We start from the raw sequence: 20,416 nt of genomic DNA, 5'->3' as shown, positions 1-20,416 counted from the left end.
ACAGGTTTATATCCCAGTGCCACACAATTCTTTATGGAAATGAGTTACGCAAATGCACACGTCTCACTTTTCGGTGTTATGCGTCATAACAGGCAATCAATCACCTTTTAATGGAATAAAACACAGTTTATGAATGCACGTATAGGCCTAATATATTGAGAGAGAAAAACGTTTTGTAGCCTACAAAATAAGATTATGAATATTGAGTTTTACTTACATTTATTCTAGGCTATATATTTTTCTTTCCATGGATTTGTAGCAGGTGCAACAGGACATTTATTTTCCCCTGACTTGGGATGCTCTCCAAGGTGCTGAAACGCACTTTGACAGACTCTAATACAAAATATGTCCTCACAACCAATTATAGCATAATAATAATAATAAAACAGAATTATTTTGAGAATTGATCTGAAAGAACCTTTTAAGCATACATTTATTTGGCAAGTTAATAACACATTATATTATTATACAAACACGTGATAGTAAAGAATGGAAAAACAGTCGATCATTTGGATTAATCAGAATTCAGGATATAATCAAACACATTCTCTAACATGCTGGACATACACATTGCATTTCCTTATTGTGTTATATAGGCCTAGCTATTTCTAGCATAATGCAAGGATGTATTTTTGCTATTTGCGATTTAACCAATATAGATCGAATACTCAAGTGCGAATTAGATCGTCTTCAAAGCCTGAGCTAATAGTTCTGGAACAGCACTCTTCCAATGTAATCCCTCTCAGCTGGTTACAGAAAATGACATCGGTTAACCTATCAATACTGTAGTGGCGGTGTTGGATTTCTAGAACATACTGAAAAGGGTATGTTAAAATAATACTTCTCCTTGTTGGTGTTAACAAAAATCTAACGAAAAACTCACTCACTTATCGAATAATTCATTTAAAGTTAATACTTGTTTTATGTAACTTCATATTTACAATGAGTGACTAATTTCGATGTACATTTTCATTGGCTAGTAGTATGTCTGTGTGATTCATTGAGCGAGTGCTCCTCTAATATTGACGACTAAAATGAAAATGTTCTACTTAAAATGACTCGTGTCTGGGATGCAGTAGGTATTTATGAATACTTTATATAAAGATGAAGCAGAATGCATTAGATGTTACAATGGACAAGCACACAGATTATAAATACAAAGAGTATAATGGAAATCTACAAGATTGATGAAATGCATTGAGCTTCTATCATTGCGCACATCAGTATTGAAGGATGTCTCCAAAGTGGTCTCCTTACTCCATCTTCCGCAGGGCATTGCACAAGATCCAAATTTCCCCTAAAATAAAAGCAACATGATAACATTAGGTAGTTCATCTGTGGAAAATTAAGAAACATTAAATTCCAGTAGGAGTTGTGCATTCATACCGATATTGTATTGCATTAAACTGTTATCAATTATATACACACAGTGTATATAAATGACAATTGGTAGAAAATCTAATTTGAATCCATTTCCAATAGTACTTGATGTTTTTTATTTGCATAAGGGGTTATTGAGAAGTTTTATGAGGACTCCATAGAAATGTCACACACCACTGATGTTGTCAGCCAGGTTTCTCAGCTGCTGGGTGTTATCCAAGACTTCAATGCTTTGGGTGTACGCATTGTAGCGGACTGAGAAAGGCCTGGGGATGGTATCGGCAAATTTCCTGTGTAAAGAGTCATAACATAGGACTTTCAATTGAACATCTGAACGTATATATTGCGATATAAAGATCCAGAGTTCCAAAGCAAATGCAGTGAATGGATGTGGCATAATTAACGTTTAATATTGTGCAGATGTTAAATATTACCTGACTCTCTCTTTGGCGTCATCAAAGCTCTCTGCAACAAAGTAAACGGGTTGGAACTCAGTGATTGGGTACTTCTGGAGGCTGGTCTTTGCAGGGTCAAATGGTTGAATCTTGGGCTTGTCTGTCAAAGAGTACTGTAAAACAATTCAAAACAGTCAAATGTTATTCCAGAGTTTGACTCCAACTCTAATCCCCACTTATGGGAGATGCACCACTGTCATGGGAGATGCACCACTGTCATGAATCAATCTACAATGAGCAGAATCCAGGTTACAAGTCCTCATTTGGTGTTTTGAGGTCACGGACCACTAGCAGTGTGCAATTCCTCAATGACATTCTGTGCGCCTAGGTAGCAGTAAACAGGAAGTGCAGTGTGAATGGCGTCCTGCTGTGATATGACTCAGCTAACTGCTCATCCTCTGATGATAATGTCTGATGTAACTGGTGACTTAAGATATGAATTCTGTCTCTGCCCCCTACTTCTCCAGTGAACCACTAACCCACTCCTCACCAGTTTCCCCCAGTGACACATTTAGCCTGAGCCCTGGGTGGACCACTAACAAACTGATTGACAGCTGTATCGCATTAGTGGAAACCAAGATTGGTATCAGGGCAAGTCTGACGGTTTTGACTAGTGGAAGTTACTTTTCGTAGCAGTTTAGGAGAACTTACCTGGCAGGTTTGGAGAATTAGGTTAAGATTAGAACTGTCCCCGACATATCTAGCTACAACCAGGTCTGCCCTGAGAACAGTCTTCAATTCGACTAATGCGATGCTGCTGACTGACAGCCCACTGGGCTACCTCATAGGGATTTGTTTATATTAGAACTGCAGAAAGGAGGCCTGCGCACGTGGGCATAAAAACAGGTCATGAAAGACACCCTCGCAAAAATAGCCACATGGCTAAATGGCAACCAAATCCAATGGAACTTGGAGTGTGTCTAGGGTGTCCGGTAGGGTGGAGGTGATATGGTCCTTGACTAGTCTCTCAAAGCACTTCATGATGCCGGAAGTGAGTGCTACGGGGCGGTAGTCATTTAGCTCAGTTACCTTAGCTTTCTTGGGAACAGGAACAATGGTGGCCCTCTTGAAGCATGTGGGAACAGCAGACTGGGATAAGGATTGATTGGACATGTCCGTACACACACCAGCCAGCTGGTCTGCGCATGCTCTGAGGACGCTGCTGGGGATGCCGTCTGGGCCTGCAGCCTTGCGAGGGTTAACACGTTTAAATGTTTTACTCACGTCGTCTGCAGTGAAGAGTCCGCAGGTTTTGGTAGTGGGCCGTGTCAGTGGCACTGTATTGTCCTCAAAGCGAGCAAAGAAGTTGTTTAGTCTGTCTGGGAGCAAGACATCCTGGTCCGCGACTGGGCTGGTTTTCGTTTTGTAATCCGTGATTGACTGTAGACCCTGCCACATATCTCTTGTGTCTGTGCCGTTGAATTGCGACTCTACTTTGCCTCTACTGATGCTTAGCTTGTTTGATTGCCTTGCAGAGGGAATAGCTACACTGTTTGTATTCGGTCATGTTTCCGGTCACCTTGCCCTGATTAAAAGCAGTGGTTTGCGCTTTCAGTTTCGCGCAAATGCTGCCATCAATCTACTGTTTCTGGTTTGGGAATATTTTAATAGTTGCGTGGGTACAACATCGCCGATGCACTTGCTAATAAATTTGCTCACAGAATCAGCATATTCGTCAATGTTGTTGTTTGACGCAATGCGGAACATATCCCAGTCCACGTGATGGAAGCAATCTTGAAGCATGGAATCAGATTGGCCGGACCAGCGTTGAACAGACCTCAGTGCGGGAGCTTCCTATTTTAGTTTCTGTCTATAGGCTGGAAGCAACAAAATGGAGTCGTGGTCAGCTTTTCCGAAAGGAGGGCGGGGGAGGGCCTTATATGCATTGCGGAAGTTAGAATAACAATGATCCAGGGTTTTACCAGCCGTGGTTGCACAATCGATATGCTGATAGAATTTAGGGAGTCTTGTTTTCAGATTAGTCTTGTTCTAATCCCCAGCTACAATGAATGCAGCCTCAGGATATGTGGTTTCCAGTTTACATAGAGTCAAATGAAGTTCGTTCAGGGCCATCGATGTGTCTGCTTGGGGGGGAATATATGCGGCTGTGATTATAATCGAAGAGAATTCTCTAGGTAGATAATGCGGTCGACATTTGATTGTGAGGAATTCTAAGTCAGGTGAACAGAAGGACTTGAGTTCCTGTATGTTGTTATGATCACATCACGTCTCGTTAATCATAAGGCATACCCCCCGCCCTTCTTCTTACCAGAAAGATGCTTGTTTCTGTCAGCGCGATGCATGAAGAAACCAGCTGGCTGTACCGACTCTGATAGCGTGTCTCGAGTGAGCCATGTTTCCGTGAAGCAAAGAACGTTAGTCTCTTATGTCTCTCTGGAATGCTACCCTTGCTTGGATTTCATCTACCTTGTTGTCAAGAGACTGGACATTGGCCAGTAGTATGCTCGGGAGCAGTGCGCGATGTGCCGGTCTCCAGAGCCTGACCAGAAGACTGCTTCGTCTGCCCCTTTTACGGCGTCGTTGTTTTGGTTCGCCGGCTGGGATCCGATCCATTGTCCTGGGTGGTGGGCAAAACTGAGGATCTGCTTCGGGAAAGTCGTATTCCTAATCGTAATGATGATGAGTTGACGTTGCTCTTATATCCAATAGTTCCTCCCGACTGTATGTAATAAAACCTAAGATTACCTGGGGTCCCAATGTAAGAAATAACACGTAAAAAAACAATACTACATAGTTTCCAAGGAACGCGAAGCGAGGCGGCCATCTTTGTCGGCGCCGGAATTGTTCTGTTGTGAAGATGCCCAACATGTGACCACTATGGCTGCTTCTAGCATCTATTTGCCATTGTACATCGCTCTGGAAGGTGTAAATGCAATGTAAATACCTGCAGCTCTCCAAATGATGAGAGAAGGCCAGCTCCATAGGCCTTGATCTCAGACCCCTGCTTGCAGAGGCCAAACTCCACTGTGAACCAATAGACCTGTGGACAGGCAGACACAAGGGCTCATCACATATTCAATATTGTTTTGCCTTCCTCTGGTATCAGGAGTCGTCTCACAACATCAACTACAGCCGTCTGAGATACTTACAGTAGCAAGCCTCTCAATGTACTCGTCGGGGGCACCCAGGGAAGCCAGACCGATTTCCTGTTCAGAATAGCGTCAAATAAATCATGTTATTGTCCATACAGTTGAAGTCGGGAGTTTACATACACCTTAGACCAATACATTTTAAACTCAGTTGACAATTCCTGACATTTAATCCGAGTAAAAATTCCCTGTCTTAGGTCAGTTAGAATCACCACCTTATTATAAGAATGTGAAATGTCAGAATAATAGTAGAAATAGTTATTTATTTCAGCTTTTATTTCTTTCATCACATTCCCAGTGTGTCAGAACTTTACATACACTCAATTAGTATTTGGTACCATTGCCTTTAAATTGTTTAACTTGGGTCAAATGTTTCAGGTAGCCTTCCATAAGCTTCCCACAATAAGTTGGGTGTATTTTGGCCCATTTCTACTGACAGAGCTGGTGTAACTGAGTCAGGTTTGCAGGCCTCCTTGCTCGCACATGCTTTTTCAGTTCTACCCACAAATTTTCTATAGATTGAGGTTAGGGCTTTGATATGGCCACTCCCAATACCTTGACATTGTTTCCCTTAAGGCATTTTGCCACAACTTTGGAAGTATGCTTGGGGTCATTGTCCATTTGGAAGACCCATTTGCGACCAAGCTTTAACTTCCTGACTGATGTCTTGAGATGTTGCTTCAATATATCCACATAATTATCCTTCCTCATGATGCCATCTATTTTGTGAAGTGCATCAGTCCCTCCTGCAGCAAAGCACCCCCAGAACATGATGCTGCCACCCCTGTGCTTCACGGTTGGGATGGTGTCCTTCGGCTTGCAAGCCTCCCCCTTTTTCCTTCAAACATAAGGTTGGTCATTATGGCCAAACAGCTCTATTTTTGTTTCATCAGACCAGATGACATTTCTCCAAAAGGTACGATCTTTGTCCTCATGTGCAGTTGCAAACCGTAGTCTGGCTTTTTTTATGGCGGTTTTGGAGCAGTGGCTTCTTCCTTGCTGAGCGGCCTTTCAGGTTATGTCGATATAGGACTCGTTTTACTGTGGATAAAGATGCTTTTGCACCTGTTTCCTCCAGCATCTTCACAAGGTCCTTTGCTGTTGTTCTGGGATTGATTTGCACTTTTCGCACCAAAGTACGTTCATCTCTAGGAGACAGAATGCGTCTCCTTCCTGAGCGGTGTGACAGCTGTGTGGTCCCATGGTGTTTATACTTTCATACTATTGTTTGTACAGATGAACGTGGTACCTTCAGGCGTTTGGAAATTGCTCCCAAGGATGAACCAGAATTGTGGAGGTCCACCATTTTTTTCTGAGGTCTTGGCTGATTTCTTTTGATTTTCGCATGATGTCAAGCAAAGAGGCACTGAGTTTGAAGGTAGGCCTTGAAATACATCCACATGTACACCTCCAATTGACTCAAATGATGTCAATTAGCCTACCAGAAGCTTCTAAAGCCATGACATCATTTTCTGGAATTTTCCAAGCTATTTAAAGGCACAGTCATTTTAGTGTATGTAAACTTCTGACCCACTGGAATTGTGATACAGTGAAATAATCTGTTTGTAAACAATTGTTGGAAAAACTACTTGTGTCGTGCACAAAGTAGATGTCCTAACAGACTTGCAAAAACTATAGTTTGTTTACAAGAAATTTGTGGAGTGGTTGAAAAACGAGTTTTAATGACTCCAACCTAAGTGTATGTAAACTTCTGAATTCAACTGTATCTGCTTCAGGATATTGTGCTGTAACACAGATGAAAGCGTTCTACAGGAGTAAAACCAATATTAGAGAAAAACTGACACATGCAGTACAGTTGCATGGCATTCTCCTCAATCCTCTTCAACATTATGACTATCATGACTGTGTTTGAAGCTGATCTTTAAAGTGGTGCCCTTTTTCACGCCAACGATAGTTCTCTGAAGTTATGATACCAGCAGGGGTTAAAGAAAGTTAATGTCCTCTTGTGTTCTTTACCTGTGAGAATTGGGCAAAGGTGGGGTCAGCAAACAGAGGAACATGGCCCAGGAGTTCATGGCAGATATCCCTGTGGAGAGAAGTCAATGACTGTAGAACATATTCAACTGGTCCCAAGGTGGGGTGTGATGCCTATATAAAGGCACGGACACAACAGTGGCGTTTGCCGGCTGAAAATACTTAACGGGTGCCGTAATTTGCAAACCGAGTACCAACCGATTCTATATGTGTGGAAACGGGCGAAAATGACGAAAATCGGACGGTCCATAAAACATACCATGGCAATGTTATGTTTTTGATGTTTTTTCCCCTTAAAATGATGAGGGTGACACTTACGGCTCAGGTGTGTACATGGGCTTGGATTGGTGCCGGATGTACTGTGTAGAGTGGAAGACTCGGAAGGCCAGACCAGCCAGGAAATCCCGAGAGGAGAGCAGGCCAGCCACTGGGCGCAGCCGAAAACCTGTGCATGCTAAAACAGAGAGGAGGGTAGGGTACCATGTCAGTGTATGTGGGACGCTGATAGAAGCAGAGGAAGTGGGGCACTTAGGCACGATCGGTTGTCTTTACACTGCAGGTAGCGTGAGATGTCCTCCAGCTGGGGGATGTTGTCCTGCCTATAGCCGCAGTACTGCTCCAGCAGGGGGAACACACGGTTGTGCTCGCGGCAGGCGTGCGTGGGGTACAGAGTCTTCAGCTCATTGAACACTGTGCTCCATGTGGCCTTCTCCTCCGCTGTGTACTCCACCTTGGGAATGACCTGGCCACTGAAACAGAGAGACACACTGTTGTTAAAACACACTTGTGTATAATATGTTATTCTATACACAGACACACAGTCCCTATTTGGTGAGGGAGGATGGATGAGGGGGGGGGGGGGGATCAGTGAGTGGATTCACTTCATTATTCTACCAAGGTCCCACTGCTATGTAAATGTGAGCTTCCTGTGAGGGCGTTTTCATTGGGGCTGGCGCTCTTTGTAGTTCCTGGGAATAATGAAGTCTCAATTATGCGAACAAAGCTAGAGGCTTCAAATCCACCACTGCCCCCTCTGTAATTTGTCCCCTTTTGTTTGTGGTCATTTTCAATAAAAGGCCAAGCGGGGACTGAAATGAGGATGGAGGAGAGGGACATAGATCACTTCTAGAGCCCAAGAGAAAAAGTATTCTAGTCTGGATGGATGGATAGTTACTGTCTGTAGCTGTAGGCAATGTCAGCAAACTCCTTCCTCCTGGTTCTGTACACTGGGTCTGTGAAGCCCTGGAGTGAAAGACAGAAGTAATCAGTGTTAGATCTTATTTATGATCACTGCCTGGCCCTGTATATAGTGTGTAAATCCTCAGCTAGGACTACGTGGACTCTTTGACAGCATCATACTCTCCCACTCTGCTGAGAGCCCTGGCTGGAAACACATATTCAAATGAGGCCTTTGTAGAATGTGTGCTGCTCATGAGGAATACATTTCACTTTAAAGGCGGTGGCAAAAGGGAGCAATTATCTATAATTATAGGGGCTCAATTAAAGCAATGACATCAATTTGGGGCCCTAGAGAGTTTCCATTAGAATAGATAGCAGAGTGGGGACTCATCACGATTTGAGTCTTTCATAAAACACACGTGTGGGTGCACATGCACACACACATGCACACACACATGCACACACACATGTACATACTTATGTACACGCACACACACAAATCAAATGAAATAGTAATTGTCACACGCTTCGTATAACAAGTGTGACCTAACAGTGAAATGTTAACTTACAGGCCCTTCCCAACAATGCAGACACACAGACAATACAAAGCAGACACTCAGTACACAGTGTGTAGGATGTAAACGGACAGTAATAAGTGGTTGATCCTTACAGGGTGATCAGAATCCAGCTCAGATCCGTAGCTCAGAATCTGGTTGGCAAATCGATCCAAGTCCTGGATGTGATTGGGGAACCATGGAACTGTGGGACGGGGGAATCTCCTCATTACCCAGTTCAGGTGAATGTGACAAATAGATATATACATGGCCAAAACAGACCAGAGTAAAACCAGTCGAAACAGTGGTACATAACTTCTTGAGATGTAGAAAACTACAATTTAGTAATATTTACAATTGTCTGTAGTATATCTGTCTTGTGTTCAATGTCCAGTTCCAAAATGTAAATTGATTGAAACAAGTGAAGCCCAAATGAATATTGATGTGGATGGCTTTGTGGGGGATTTGCCTGCAGGGTGCTTTGTATTGGGATAGAACACTATCCAGTAACCATGTTGACAGTGAACAGAGCACCAGAGGAGGTCACCCATTGGCTCATTTATGACAGTTAGAAGTACTGGACGTCGACCATTAATCTAAATCGAGGCCGTGTGGTCCAGCCTGAGGCTAGGAGAACAATGGGACTCCACCAAACTCCTCTCAAAACAGCCTGTCTCCATCTCAGACCATAAATATCTCTAATATCCTTCAATCACACATTAACCTGTCGCCCTGTCCAGTAGACGATAGGGCTAGGCAGAGGGGGCTTGGTGGTGGCCCTGTCTATCTGTCCTGGATGAGTGATGACCCTGTTCGGGTTTCCCTCCTCTGGGTCTGTGATAGAGGCAGTCTGTTCTGTGACAGTCGGTGACACTGGGCTCCTCTGTTTGCAGCTAGGCCAGTTGGTGCCCAGTAACTAAACTAATGTCATTGTGGAAACAACTAATAAAGGAGGCTGGATGTGAGGGACAGGCCATCCGTCTCCGCGGCGACGCTCATCACCTCATTAGACAGTCTGGCTGGTGGCCTGTTAAAGCGCCACCCAAAGTTCAGATCATGTGACACACACACACAGGCTTTGTCTACTTCCTCCTTCTCCCTCCTAGACACAAATATATCATCATATAATTATTGTTAAGTACACTTAAAATAATGATTTAATAGTCATGATTTTAATCAGTCATGGTTTTTAAAACTTCCAGTCATGGTTTCTAATATGTTATATGCGTATCTAGATTGATTATTCATTGATAATATCTTTCTATATACCTACACTCATACACACCAGGATTTAGGATGAATTCCATTTCAACTCTAGTCAATTCAAAAAGTAATTCTGTATTCCAATTCCAAATATTCCTAATTAAAAAGTGTTGCAGAGAGTTGGATTTAACCCCAATCCTGATACACACACCTGTGTCCTTCTGTTTGTTGCGTGAGAGCTCGTGCACGTGGCCACTGATCTCGGTGCGCAGGCCGTCGATGACCTCGTCCAGGGACTTGGAGTAGCTGGTGTCCACGCTGATGAAGAACTCAAACTCCTGGGTGTTCAGTCGCGACGGGCGAGACTCGATGTGCATCAGGTTGATGCCCTTCTCCTGTTTCAGAGACAGAGGAGAAGCCATGTAGCTCTGTAAATCCTGTGTGACAGCTGGGTGGTTCAATCCTGCTATTAGATCTTGTAAATCACTTTCACATTTCTTTGGTTATTTTGTTTTGTATATTTACTTTAAAAGCATTATTGTATTGTTGACAATAAAAGTTAGGCTACATCTTTGAAAAACGAGTATAAACTTCCTGTGATTCAACTCATAACGATCCAGCACTGGAAATACTTTGTGTGGACTTAGCATACCCCTAGAGGGCGCCAAGTGCACATCCAAACAGTGGTCATTTGACAGGCTTTGTGGAGTCGACCATGCCCTTAGGACAGAACAGTACACCACTAAACAATCACCCAGATAATTAACTGTGGGCTGGATGTTATGGAACCGACTAGAGCCAGGACGTGAGCTGTAGTAGCATTGAAAGGGCTTGCACAACAACCATATGAATCTGCTGTTGTTTCAACATCCAACAGCATTTAGTTACAAAACAACGCTCCAAAATATGTCCCCCGCCCAGTTAATGTGGACCCAGGGCCTCTATGGGTCGTTTGGGTAGATTTGTGTACTTCCGAGGGATGTCGCTATGCTCCTGGTGATTTTTGAGGTGGAATGAATGACTACCACAAGGCCTCGTGTGAGTGACATTATTCCTTCCCGTGCCCTGGCTGGGCGAAGGCCTTGGTCTGGTCATGAAAAGCTTACTGATGTTAGGAATGAACTCCTCACATGTCATCCAACCCACGTCACATGAGCTGGCGTTTCAGAGGGATAAACAGGGAGTTAATGAGATGTAACTGGGGACTTGAACTGCATAGGAGGACTTCTCGACTCCAAATGAATACTGTAAATGTACATGGGTATGAATGATGCTGATTATGCAGCTGGTAATATGATATATGGAGCCAATGTAAAAGTTGCCTTTGTATTCGGTCCTTCCTACTTGAGCTGTCATTTTCAGGTTCTCACATTCAAATTATGATGGTTTCTACTTGGATGCCTTCGATGTTTCACTCCACAAACATAAAGCCATATGGGAACATTGTATTCCTAAACCATGCATATGAGCCTGTCTTCCCACTGATGACTGAGAGGTGCTCTACGGGGGGGGGGGGGTTGCCAGCTGATGTTGATGGTTTTCAGGGTAACGTGGCCTGTTTTTATAGAAAAGGAGGGTGTGGATGCTGGGATGTGATTGGACTAAAACTTGGTCTGATGGTGGGGAGGTTTTGGGTTTTACAGGGAGATGGGGGTGGAGTAGGGGGTGGATCTGGGGAATGAGAGCTCATAGGTGCAGAGGAGCTTCTCATGTTTACATTTGGAGCACAGCACGTGAAAGATACTTATTGATCTCACACATCTCCACAAACACACATTAAGATTTTATTTTTAATCTGTAGGGGAGAGTGGGGTAAGTTGAGCTGTTATTTACATTCAGCATCACAACATCAAGGGAAATATAGTATTCTTTCTAACAAAGATATCTACATATATTTCAGGATGGTGTGTGTCCCTGGAAATAATCAGAATTCATAATAGTTTTGAAAACGGCTTGCCCCCCCAAAAAAAGTGGTCTCTTGTCACAACTTACCCTGGGTAGGTTGAAAATGGGGACAGGGTGAGTGGGTGATGGGAATGGAAGGTCAAAGTTTAATTCATGGAATGGGGATGTGGTATATTGTACACCCAAACAAGGGCACTGCGTTCATCCACCTCTGGCCTGCTCGCCTCCCTACCACTGAGGAAGTACAGTTCCCGCTCAGCCCAGTCAAAACTGTTCGCTGCTCTGGCCCCCCAATGGTGGAACAAACTCCCTCACGACGCCAGGACAGCGGAGTCAATCACCACCTTCCGGAGACACCTGAAACCCCACCTCTTCAAGGAATACCTAGGATAGGATAAGTAATCCTTCTCACCCCCCTCCCTTAAATGATTTAGATGCACTATTGTAAAGTGGCTGTTCCACTGGATGTCAGAAGGTGAATTCACCAATTTGTAAGTCGCTCTGGATAAGAGCGTCTGCTAAATGACTTAAATGTAAATGTAAATGTTTGCCTACTTTCAGATATAGATCTCTCTGTACAAAATCACTAATCCTTCCATTTCTTGACCAGTTGTCTGGGACAGGGATGTTGTTTCGATGTACCAATTCGTAGGCAAGTTCTTTTGAGGCGATTAGGCCCATGAAACTGGTCTGCGAAATTCTTGATATGTTTATCAAGCTCAGCCTCCATGTCAATCAGATAAGACCTCGTGTGCCTCTGCTATTCTCTCATAGCCTCTCTGTTAGTTTTCTTTTTTTGTCAATGTACCTCTTCAGTTTCATTCAGTCTATTTTTTTCCCATCCATTGCTGCTGATCGAATGGACTTCTTCCCCTCTCTCACTCCGTTGGCTGCTCTCTCAAGAACCTCAAGGGGGCTAGACCCCTGATTGTTTTACATTTGTAAACACGGGACATGAGGATGTCTGCTCTGTAACAATACAAATGCAATATCTTGAGTTCATATGCATGACCTATTAAACAGCCACCACTAACATTGAGTGGCTGCTGCCAACACACTGACACTCACTCAACTCCAGCCACTTTAATAATGGGAATTGATGGGAAATGATGTAAATATATCACTAGCCACTTTAAACAATGCTACCTTATATAATGTTACTTACCCTACATTATTCATCTCATATGCATACGTATATACTGTACTCTATATCATCGACTGCATCCTTATGTAATACATGTATCACTAGCCACTTTAACTATGCGACTTTGTTTACATACTCATCTCATATGTATATACTGTACTCGATACCATCTACTGTATCTTGCCTATGCTGCTCTGTACCATCACTCATTCATATATCCTTATGTACATATTCTTTATCCCCTTACACTGTGTATAAGACAGTAGTTTAGGAATTGTTAGTTAGATTACTTGTTGGTTATTACTGCATTGTCGGAACCAGAAGCACAAGCATTTCGCTACACTCGCATTAACATCTGCTAACCATGTGTATGTGACAAATAACATTTGATTTGATTTGCAGGCATATTATGCATACAACTGACCAAATTGAATCATTTGTATGGAGAATAGTAACCATTGGCTCTACTTATCCTAATGTCCATTTTCTCAACTTACTCCAGGGCAAACATTTTGTCTATATTAGCCAACATAGCTACAAGGATGAACTTTCAAGCTAGGTTTAGAACCTCATGTGAAGTTTATAGAGACCCCAACTGATGTATAAAACCATCTAGTTTGGTTTCGATTCAAGCATCATGAAACGTATAGCACACTAAATGAATTTATTTTCTGTTTTTTGGACCTAACTGTTTTTTGGAACTAACTTACCACTTTTTCCACGTGGTTTCTTCCTTCACAAGACTCCATGAAATGATGACCTCTTCCTAAATATTTGGTCAGATGATTAATTGTGTGCATGGTTTCTTAGAAACAAGGGGTGGCTCAACTAACCCTTTGACACAACTTACCCCGCTCTCCCCTACAAGTGAGGCACAAGACAATCCAATTCTGTTTTGACCACTAGGACATTAAACTTTGATAGCACTTCATCGTCGAAGGTGAAACAATGGATGTGCTGCCCAACAGCGCCGACTGCGTGCTACGAAGTACACCGTCGTTTAAGTCAACACAAAATAAATAAAAAACAATGCACCTTGGTACAGGGTCAACTGTTGCTGGTGGCAACAACACAACATGGTTAAATGAACGCAGTAGCCATAACTGGTGACCATATTGGGGTCGGATGGGTGTCTTCCAGTCTGTTTGACTATTTCAAAAACAGAAACCTCAGCCTACATCGTGGATTAAAGAGCGGCCTGGAACAATTGTGTCCACAGCTGCTCCCGTAGATATCTAAGATAAAGATGTCATCACACTAACAGTTACCATAGAGCCGTAAATCTACACTGTCAGGCTTACATCCCCTCAATTCTAAATTCAGTAACCTACATTAACAACATTGGCTACTAATACATTGGGCAACCAGCACATTGGACAAAGACGTCAGATCAACAACCACATTTTGGTTAATATTTGATTGAGTTGTCAACAAACTCAAAATATTTCAAATAGACCAAACCTTGAACCCTGGTTGAAAGGTCTTGAGTTAAAGTGACACAACAATGTTCAACATGTATGTGTTAAGACAGCGACAGCATCATCCATAATGATGCAAGGGTATCATTTTGATTCCGAAATAACAAGGAAACAATGTTGACAAACACTTTTTGCCCAGAAGTAGAGGGAATCTACTGCACCAACCTAAAGCCTAGGACTTGAATGATACATTATGTAAAAACCTTGGGGTAGTCCTCCAACTCCTTCACACCCTGCTGGAAACTCTCCACTAACATTTGGCTAGTTAAATGTTCATGTAAATTCTGCCCCAGGGAAATGTCCATTATTCATACTTCATGGGGTTGCAGTAGTTACCGTACAGTGCATTTACTGGTAGCATCCAATGGTGGAGCATTATTTTCCATGACCTTGGCCTCTGTTGCAGGAGCCTGCATAGAGATTTAACAAACTGGTCTATATGTATGAGAGAGCCTGTTTCAATCGGACACAGTGCTGTGCACATTGAAATACAGCAGGCCCTACAGTAGGATATACTCCTACTGGGGGGAACTATGTACTGTATTCAGCCAGACACGGGTCCTTTACTGGGGCAGGTACCCGGATGCAGGAGGATGGTCAGTAACCTCGAACATCTGGAGCTAACTGGAAACATGCTGTCTTATGAAACGCGTTTGGTTGCGTACCTTGTAAATTCTTACATGGGGGGAGAGAAGGGAAGAGAGGGAAGGTCTGGCTAACTCAGTGTGAAGCCCTGGCCTACATGGAGGGAGAGAAGGGAAGAGAGGGAAGGTCTGGCTAACTCAGTGTGAAGCCCTGGCCTACATGGGGGGAGAGAAGGGAAGAGAGGGAAGGTCTGGCTAACTCAGTGTGAAGCCCTGGCCTACATGAAGGGAAGAGAGGGAAGGTCTGGCTAACTCAGTGTGAAGCCCTGGCCTACATGGGGGGAGAGAAGGGAAGAGAGGGGAGGTCTGGCTAACTCAGTGTGAAGTCCTGGCCTACATGGAGGGAGAGAAGGGAAACGAGGGAAGGTCTGAAGCCCTGGCCTACATGGGGGGAGAGAAGGGAAACGAGGGAAGGTCTGAAGCCCTGGCCTACATGGGGGGAGAGAAGGGAAGAGAGGGAAGGTCTGGCTAACTCAGTGTGAAGCCCTGGCCTACATGGAGGGAGAGAAGGGAAGAGAGGGAAGGTCTGGCTAACTCAGTGTGAAGTCCTGGCCTACATGGGGGGAGAGAAGGGAAACGAGGGAAGGTCTGAAGCCCTGGCTGTCTCTTTAAATTGGTCCCTTGGACTGACAAATGGCAGCTAGTAAACTTCTGTCTAGATCTTTTAGTCTCTCTGATTTTTATGGGCATGATCGTTACCTCCCTAAAGTTGCTAGTGATAAATGGTCCCGTGGAGCTCATTGGTAGAGCATGGCGCTTGCAACATCAGGGTTGTGGGTTCGATTCCCACAGGAAACCAATATGAAAGCATGTATGAAAATGTATTCCCCCGCTACTGTAAAAGGCTCTGGATTAGAGTGTCTGCTGAATGACTCCAATGTAAAACAAACAAAAAAACTGTCCTCCTGATGGAGTGACGAAGCCGTTTTCCTGGTCCAGAACGCAGCTGTGAAGTTGACTCTGAAGATACTGTGGATTAGTCTTTTTCCATCTGTTTTATTCATATTTGGAACGCATGGTATGACATGGATAAAAACACCTGATCGTTTGCTTATAGCCTGTTGTTGTGCTTGTACTGAACAACAGCCTCATACTCACCTCTCTTTCTCACCTACAGAAACTATTTCAACATCTAGCTTTTAAAGTTACATAAAGTAAATGAATAATAATAAAGCTATTTCAGCTTTTACAGCTTTTGCAGCTTTTACAGCTTTTACAGCATTTACAGCTATTGCAGCTTTTTCAGCTTTTATAGCTATTTCAGCTTTTACAGCTTTTACAGCTATTTCAGCTTTTACAGCTTTTTCAGCTTTTACAGCTTTTTCAGCTTTTACAGCTATTTCCGCTATTTCAGGTTTTTTGCAGCTTTTACAGCTATTTCAGCTTTTTCAGCTTTTACAGCTATTTCAGCTTTTACAGCTTTTACAGCCATTTCAGCTTTTTGCAACTTTTACAGCTATTTCAGCTTTTACAGCTTTTGCAGCTTTTACAGCTATTACTGCTTTTACAGCTATTTCAGCTACTATTGCTTCCAGCTTTTAATTTTTTTCTTTTTTTAGCTTTCCAGGTTTTTTACTTCTTATTTGTCCTTGACCCATGACTCATTGGACAAACACATCAGAGCATTTCAGAATAAAGATTGAACATTACTTTGCATGTGTGTGACTACAGTACATTACTGCACATGTAAGATTGTTTGTTTATACTGTGTACATTCATGTTCACGGTTATGTTGAGTGACTTACCTCAAACAGTCTGAGGGCTTTGGCCAGCGCCCCAACCTCCTCCTTCAGGGAGAAGAAGCAGGACAGCACCCCCGCCTTGGCACTGGTCTCTTCCTCCAGGTACATGGAGCCTCTCCTCTGCAACAAGACAAGACTCACAGCAATTTGACTTATGACCCCCGGGGCTGGACCTTACCACTGTACACATTCCAGGGGGCAACCTTCTGTAGGGTGGTGACCCTTGGCATTACCTCAACTACACGGCTATTTCTCTTCCTTTATGCCCTCTCACTCTTTCGCTCTCTGATTAGCCGAACCGCAAACACGTTGCCCACTCCCTAATGACTGAGCCTCCACAATCTGACCCACAAACACGTCGCCCACTCCCTAATGACTGAGCCTCCACAATCTGACCCACAAACACGTCGCCCACTCCCTAATGACTGAGCCTCCACAATCTGACCCACAAACACGCCGCCCACTCCCTAATGACTGAGCCTCCACAATCTGACCCACAAACACGTCGCCCACTCCCTAATGACTGAGCCTCCACAATCTGACCCACAAACACGTCGCCCACTCCCTAATGACTGAGCCTCCACAATCTGACCCACAAACACGCCGCCCACTCCCTAATGACTGAGCCTCCACAATCTGACCCACAAACACGCCGCGCACTCCCTAATGACTGAGCCTCCACAATCTGACCAACAAACACGTCGCCCACTCCCTAATGACTGAGCCTCCACAATCTGACCCACAAACACGTCGCCCACTCCCTAATGACTGAGCCTCCACAATCTGACCCACAAACACGTCGCCCACTCCCTAATGACTGAGCCTCCACAATCTGACCCACAAACACGTCGCCCACTCCCTAATGACTGAGCCTCCACAATCTGACCCACAAACACGTCGCCCACTCCCTAATGACTGAGCCTCCACAATCTGACCCACAAACACGTCGCCCACTCCCTAATGACTGAGCCTCCACAATCTGACCCACAAACACGTCGCCCACTCCCTAATGACTGAGCCTCCACAATCTGACCCACAAACACGTCGCCCACTCCCTAATGACTGAGCCTCCACAATCTGACCCACAAACACGTCGTCCACTCCCTAATGACTGAGCCTCCACAATCTGACCCACAAACACGTCGCCCACTCCCTAATGACTGAGCCTCCACAATCTGACCCACAAACACGTCGCCCACTCCCTAATGACTGAGCCTCCACAATCTGACCCACAAACACGTCGCCCACTCCCTAATGACTGAGCCTCCACAATCTGACCCACAAACACGTCGCCCACTCCCTAATGACTGAGCCTCCACAATCTGACCCACAAACATGTCGCCCACTCCCTAATGACTGAGCCTCCACAATCTGACCCACAAACACGTCGCCCACTCCCTAATGACTGAGCCTCCACAATCTGATCCACAAACCTGATTGGAATCTGGGTAGATCAAACAGTTGAACAAATATGCATTATATCATTAGGATTGTGTTAATTTAATCCATGAATAAAAGTATCACTCACAATGAAAAATCATGTTTGGTGTTTGTGTGTGGGCTGTGGTTATAGATCCCAGGTTATTTTGCGTAATTCTAAAAGACTTACCTCTTAAAGCGCAAAGCTTTCACACCTTTCCCCTCTGACCTTTTGTAGTAATGACCCCTGACACCATCTCATCCAAATCGACTATTTATCTCTACTCAGCACAAATACCTCGACGTCCACAATTCCTTGAACTTCGCTGTTTATTGGGATTCTATCCATTTAGAATCTCCACAGTCCGTTATTGTGATGAATGAACAAACACCAAACGTTTTATCATTACTACTCAAGCAAAAGCTGATGTTAAACTGTGCACCCCTTTTCTAGATCAGATTAAAAACATCTATACATATATTTATCACACACATTCCTGCATGGATTCATAGTCACTGACCTTTTAACATGATTCACAATGACTATGAGATGTTTACAATAGTCTAGTCTGTGTTGCCATTCCGCCGACTAGAAAATTCCATCCACAGTGAACAACATACAGTAGCTGGACAATGAACAACATAGCTTCCATTCTAATAGCCGTTTCACCAAATGACACTGTGACTTTATACAATAGCACGTTTTAAAGGGGGTTTGTCCAATGCCAAATATACCTGTTCCCTTCCCTATTTTGTGACATGGAATTTACTGCACAATAACAACAATATGGCTATATTAAATGAATAGAATCATAAAACCATCAGTTATCCTCATTCTAGTATTATAAGTCAATAGGTTTATAAATGTATATTACTCATTCAACATTATAACATATTGTCATCACCGTTATATTATTTGTGAAAAACAAGTTCATAAATGTATGTTGTTAAACATTTAGTATGATTGTTTACACTAGATTTGATGTTTAATATTGCTTACCTCTTTGCCATTGTCCCCGTTAATATTTTTGTATGCCTTGTCCATCCTCCAGTCTTCTCGTTGCGCAGGTATGAAACTACTGATGCTGAATGTGTGTGTTTTGGTCGAATTTGTTTGAGCAGCTCAAGTTCAACTTCAGCCATTCATGTTGTCCCACCTGACACCACACCCCCTTCTGGTTTGTTTCCCTGTCACGCGAATGAGTATAGCCCTATGGAGCCATGACGTTATGAAACTGCTATATTGGCACATTTTGTTCTTTGCTATATTGGCCCACCTGGTTCTTATTGAGTAAATGTTCAGACTCAACGTTTTGTAACCATAACCAAGCCTCCACCCACAGGACTTCCCTGTGATGTAACAGATGAATATGACTTAGGTATATTGATGAAGAGGATGGTCAATGCATTCCTATACTGTAACGCATGTTCATAATGAGACATTAGACCACTATAATGACCCTAAAATCAATATAGTTGTGTAGCTGCTACTCATATAAGGCTACGTTATGACAGTAAACGACGCAACTTGTATCGATCAAAAAGTTTGTTGCAGTTCTTTAGGTATTTTGTGTTATGAATGTTTTGGGCTCGGTTTTGCTTGCTTGGCCCCTCTTACCAGCATCCAGTGGTGTGATGGTGCTCCTAAAAGCCACAAGGTGGCGCCGAACAACCGGTTAAAACAGGTTGAAGCTGATGTTCAATACACACGCCACTTCAGCGGCCTGCCTACATAACGTCCCTCTCTATAAAAACAAACGGAGAGTTGTAAATTATTTTTCAAAATAAAAACAATTTGACTCCGAGTGTCTTATAGGACTAAGCCATGTAGGCATACTGTATTTGTGTGTCGCGGGCAACATACCTGTCAACTGGTGAATAAGCAGTAAGTATTTTACATTTCACAATTTAAAACATTAAAACAGCTATTTAAATAAATTGTCATACAGCTCCATCCTTTCTGCTGGTGTTCAACGAACACAGTAAGGCAATAGGTCTAGACATGTAGGCCTATCAATAATGTACCCAGAATTCTCCTCTACAACAATGAAGGTAGGCCTATCAATAATATACCCAGAATTCTCCTCTACAACAATGAAAGGAAGGCCTATCAATAATATACCCAGCATTCTCCTCTACAACAATGAAGGAAGGCCTATCAATAATATACCCAGAATTCTCCTCTACAACAATGAAAGGAAGGCCTAT

The 20,416-nt window shown here is 43.4% G+C and overlaps 1 protein-coding gene across 1 annotated transcript; it reads right to left on the bottom strand.

The window, feature by feature from the left end:
* Window positions 1–415: 415 nt before the first annotated feature.
* LOC135515836 (phenylalanine-4-hydroxylase-like) lies at window positions 416–19,366 on the bottom strand. Its single transcript, XM_064939611.1, has 13 exons — window positions 19,209–19,366; window positions 16,793–16,909; window positions 10,088–10,271; window positions 8,790–8,878; window positions 8,115–8,182; window positions 7,493–7,689; window positions 7,259–7,394; window positions 6,923–6,992; window positions 4,946–5,002; window positions 4,741–4,836; window positions 1,815–1,948; window positions 1,555–1,670; window positions 416–1,297 (listed from the first exon to the last, which is right to left on the bottom strand). Exons 1-13 carry the CDS (start codon window positions 19,251–19,253, stop codon window positions 1,254–1,256), a joined length of 1,353 nt encoding a protein of 450 aa, XP_064795683.1. The 5' UTR covers window positions 19,254–19,366; the 3' UTR covers window positions 416–1,253.
* Between the last annotated feature and the right edge of the window lie 1,050 nt (window positions 19,367–20,416).

The sequence above is a fragment of the Oncorhynchus masou genome, chromosome 27, assembly GCF_036934945.1.
Source record: "Oncorhynchus masou masou isolate Uvic2021 chromosome 27, UVic_Omas_1.1, whole genome shotgun sequence".
Lineage (NCBI taxonomy): Eukaryota > Metazoa > Chordata > Actinopteri > Salmoniformes > Salmonidae > Oncorhynchus > Oncorhynchus masou.
The sequence above is the reverse complement of the archived record's forward strand: the minus strand, read 5'-3'. Positions and strand labels throughout refer to the sequence as shown.

What these genes read in the sequence shown, in the direction of transcription:
- LOC135515836 (XM_064939611.1), bottom strand. Translation starts at nt 19,253, where the DNA reads ATGGACAAGGCATACAAAAATATTAACGGGGACAATGGCAAAGAG. An exon ending in ACATTGAGAGGCTTGCTACT is followed by an intron (nt 4,837 to 4,945) that starts GTAAGTATCTCA and finishes GCCTGTCCACAG; the next exon opens with GTCTATTGGTTCACAGTGGA. An exon ending in CCTGGCTGACAACATCAGTG is followed by an intron (nt 1,298 to 1,554) that starts GTGTGTGACATT and finishes CTTTTATTTTAG; the next exon opens with GGGAAATTTGGATCTTGTGC.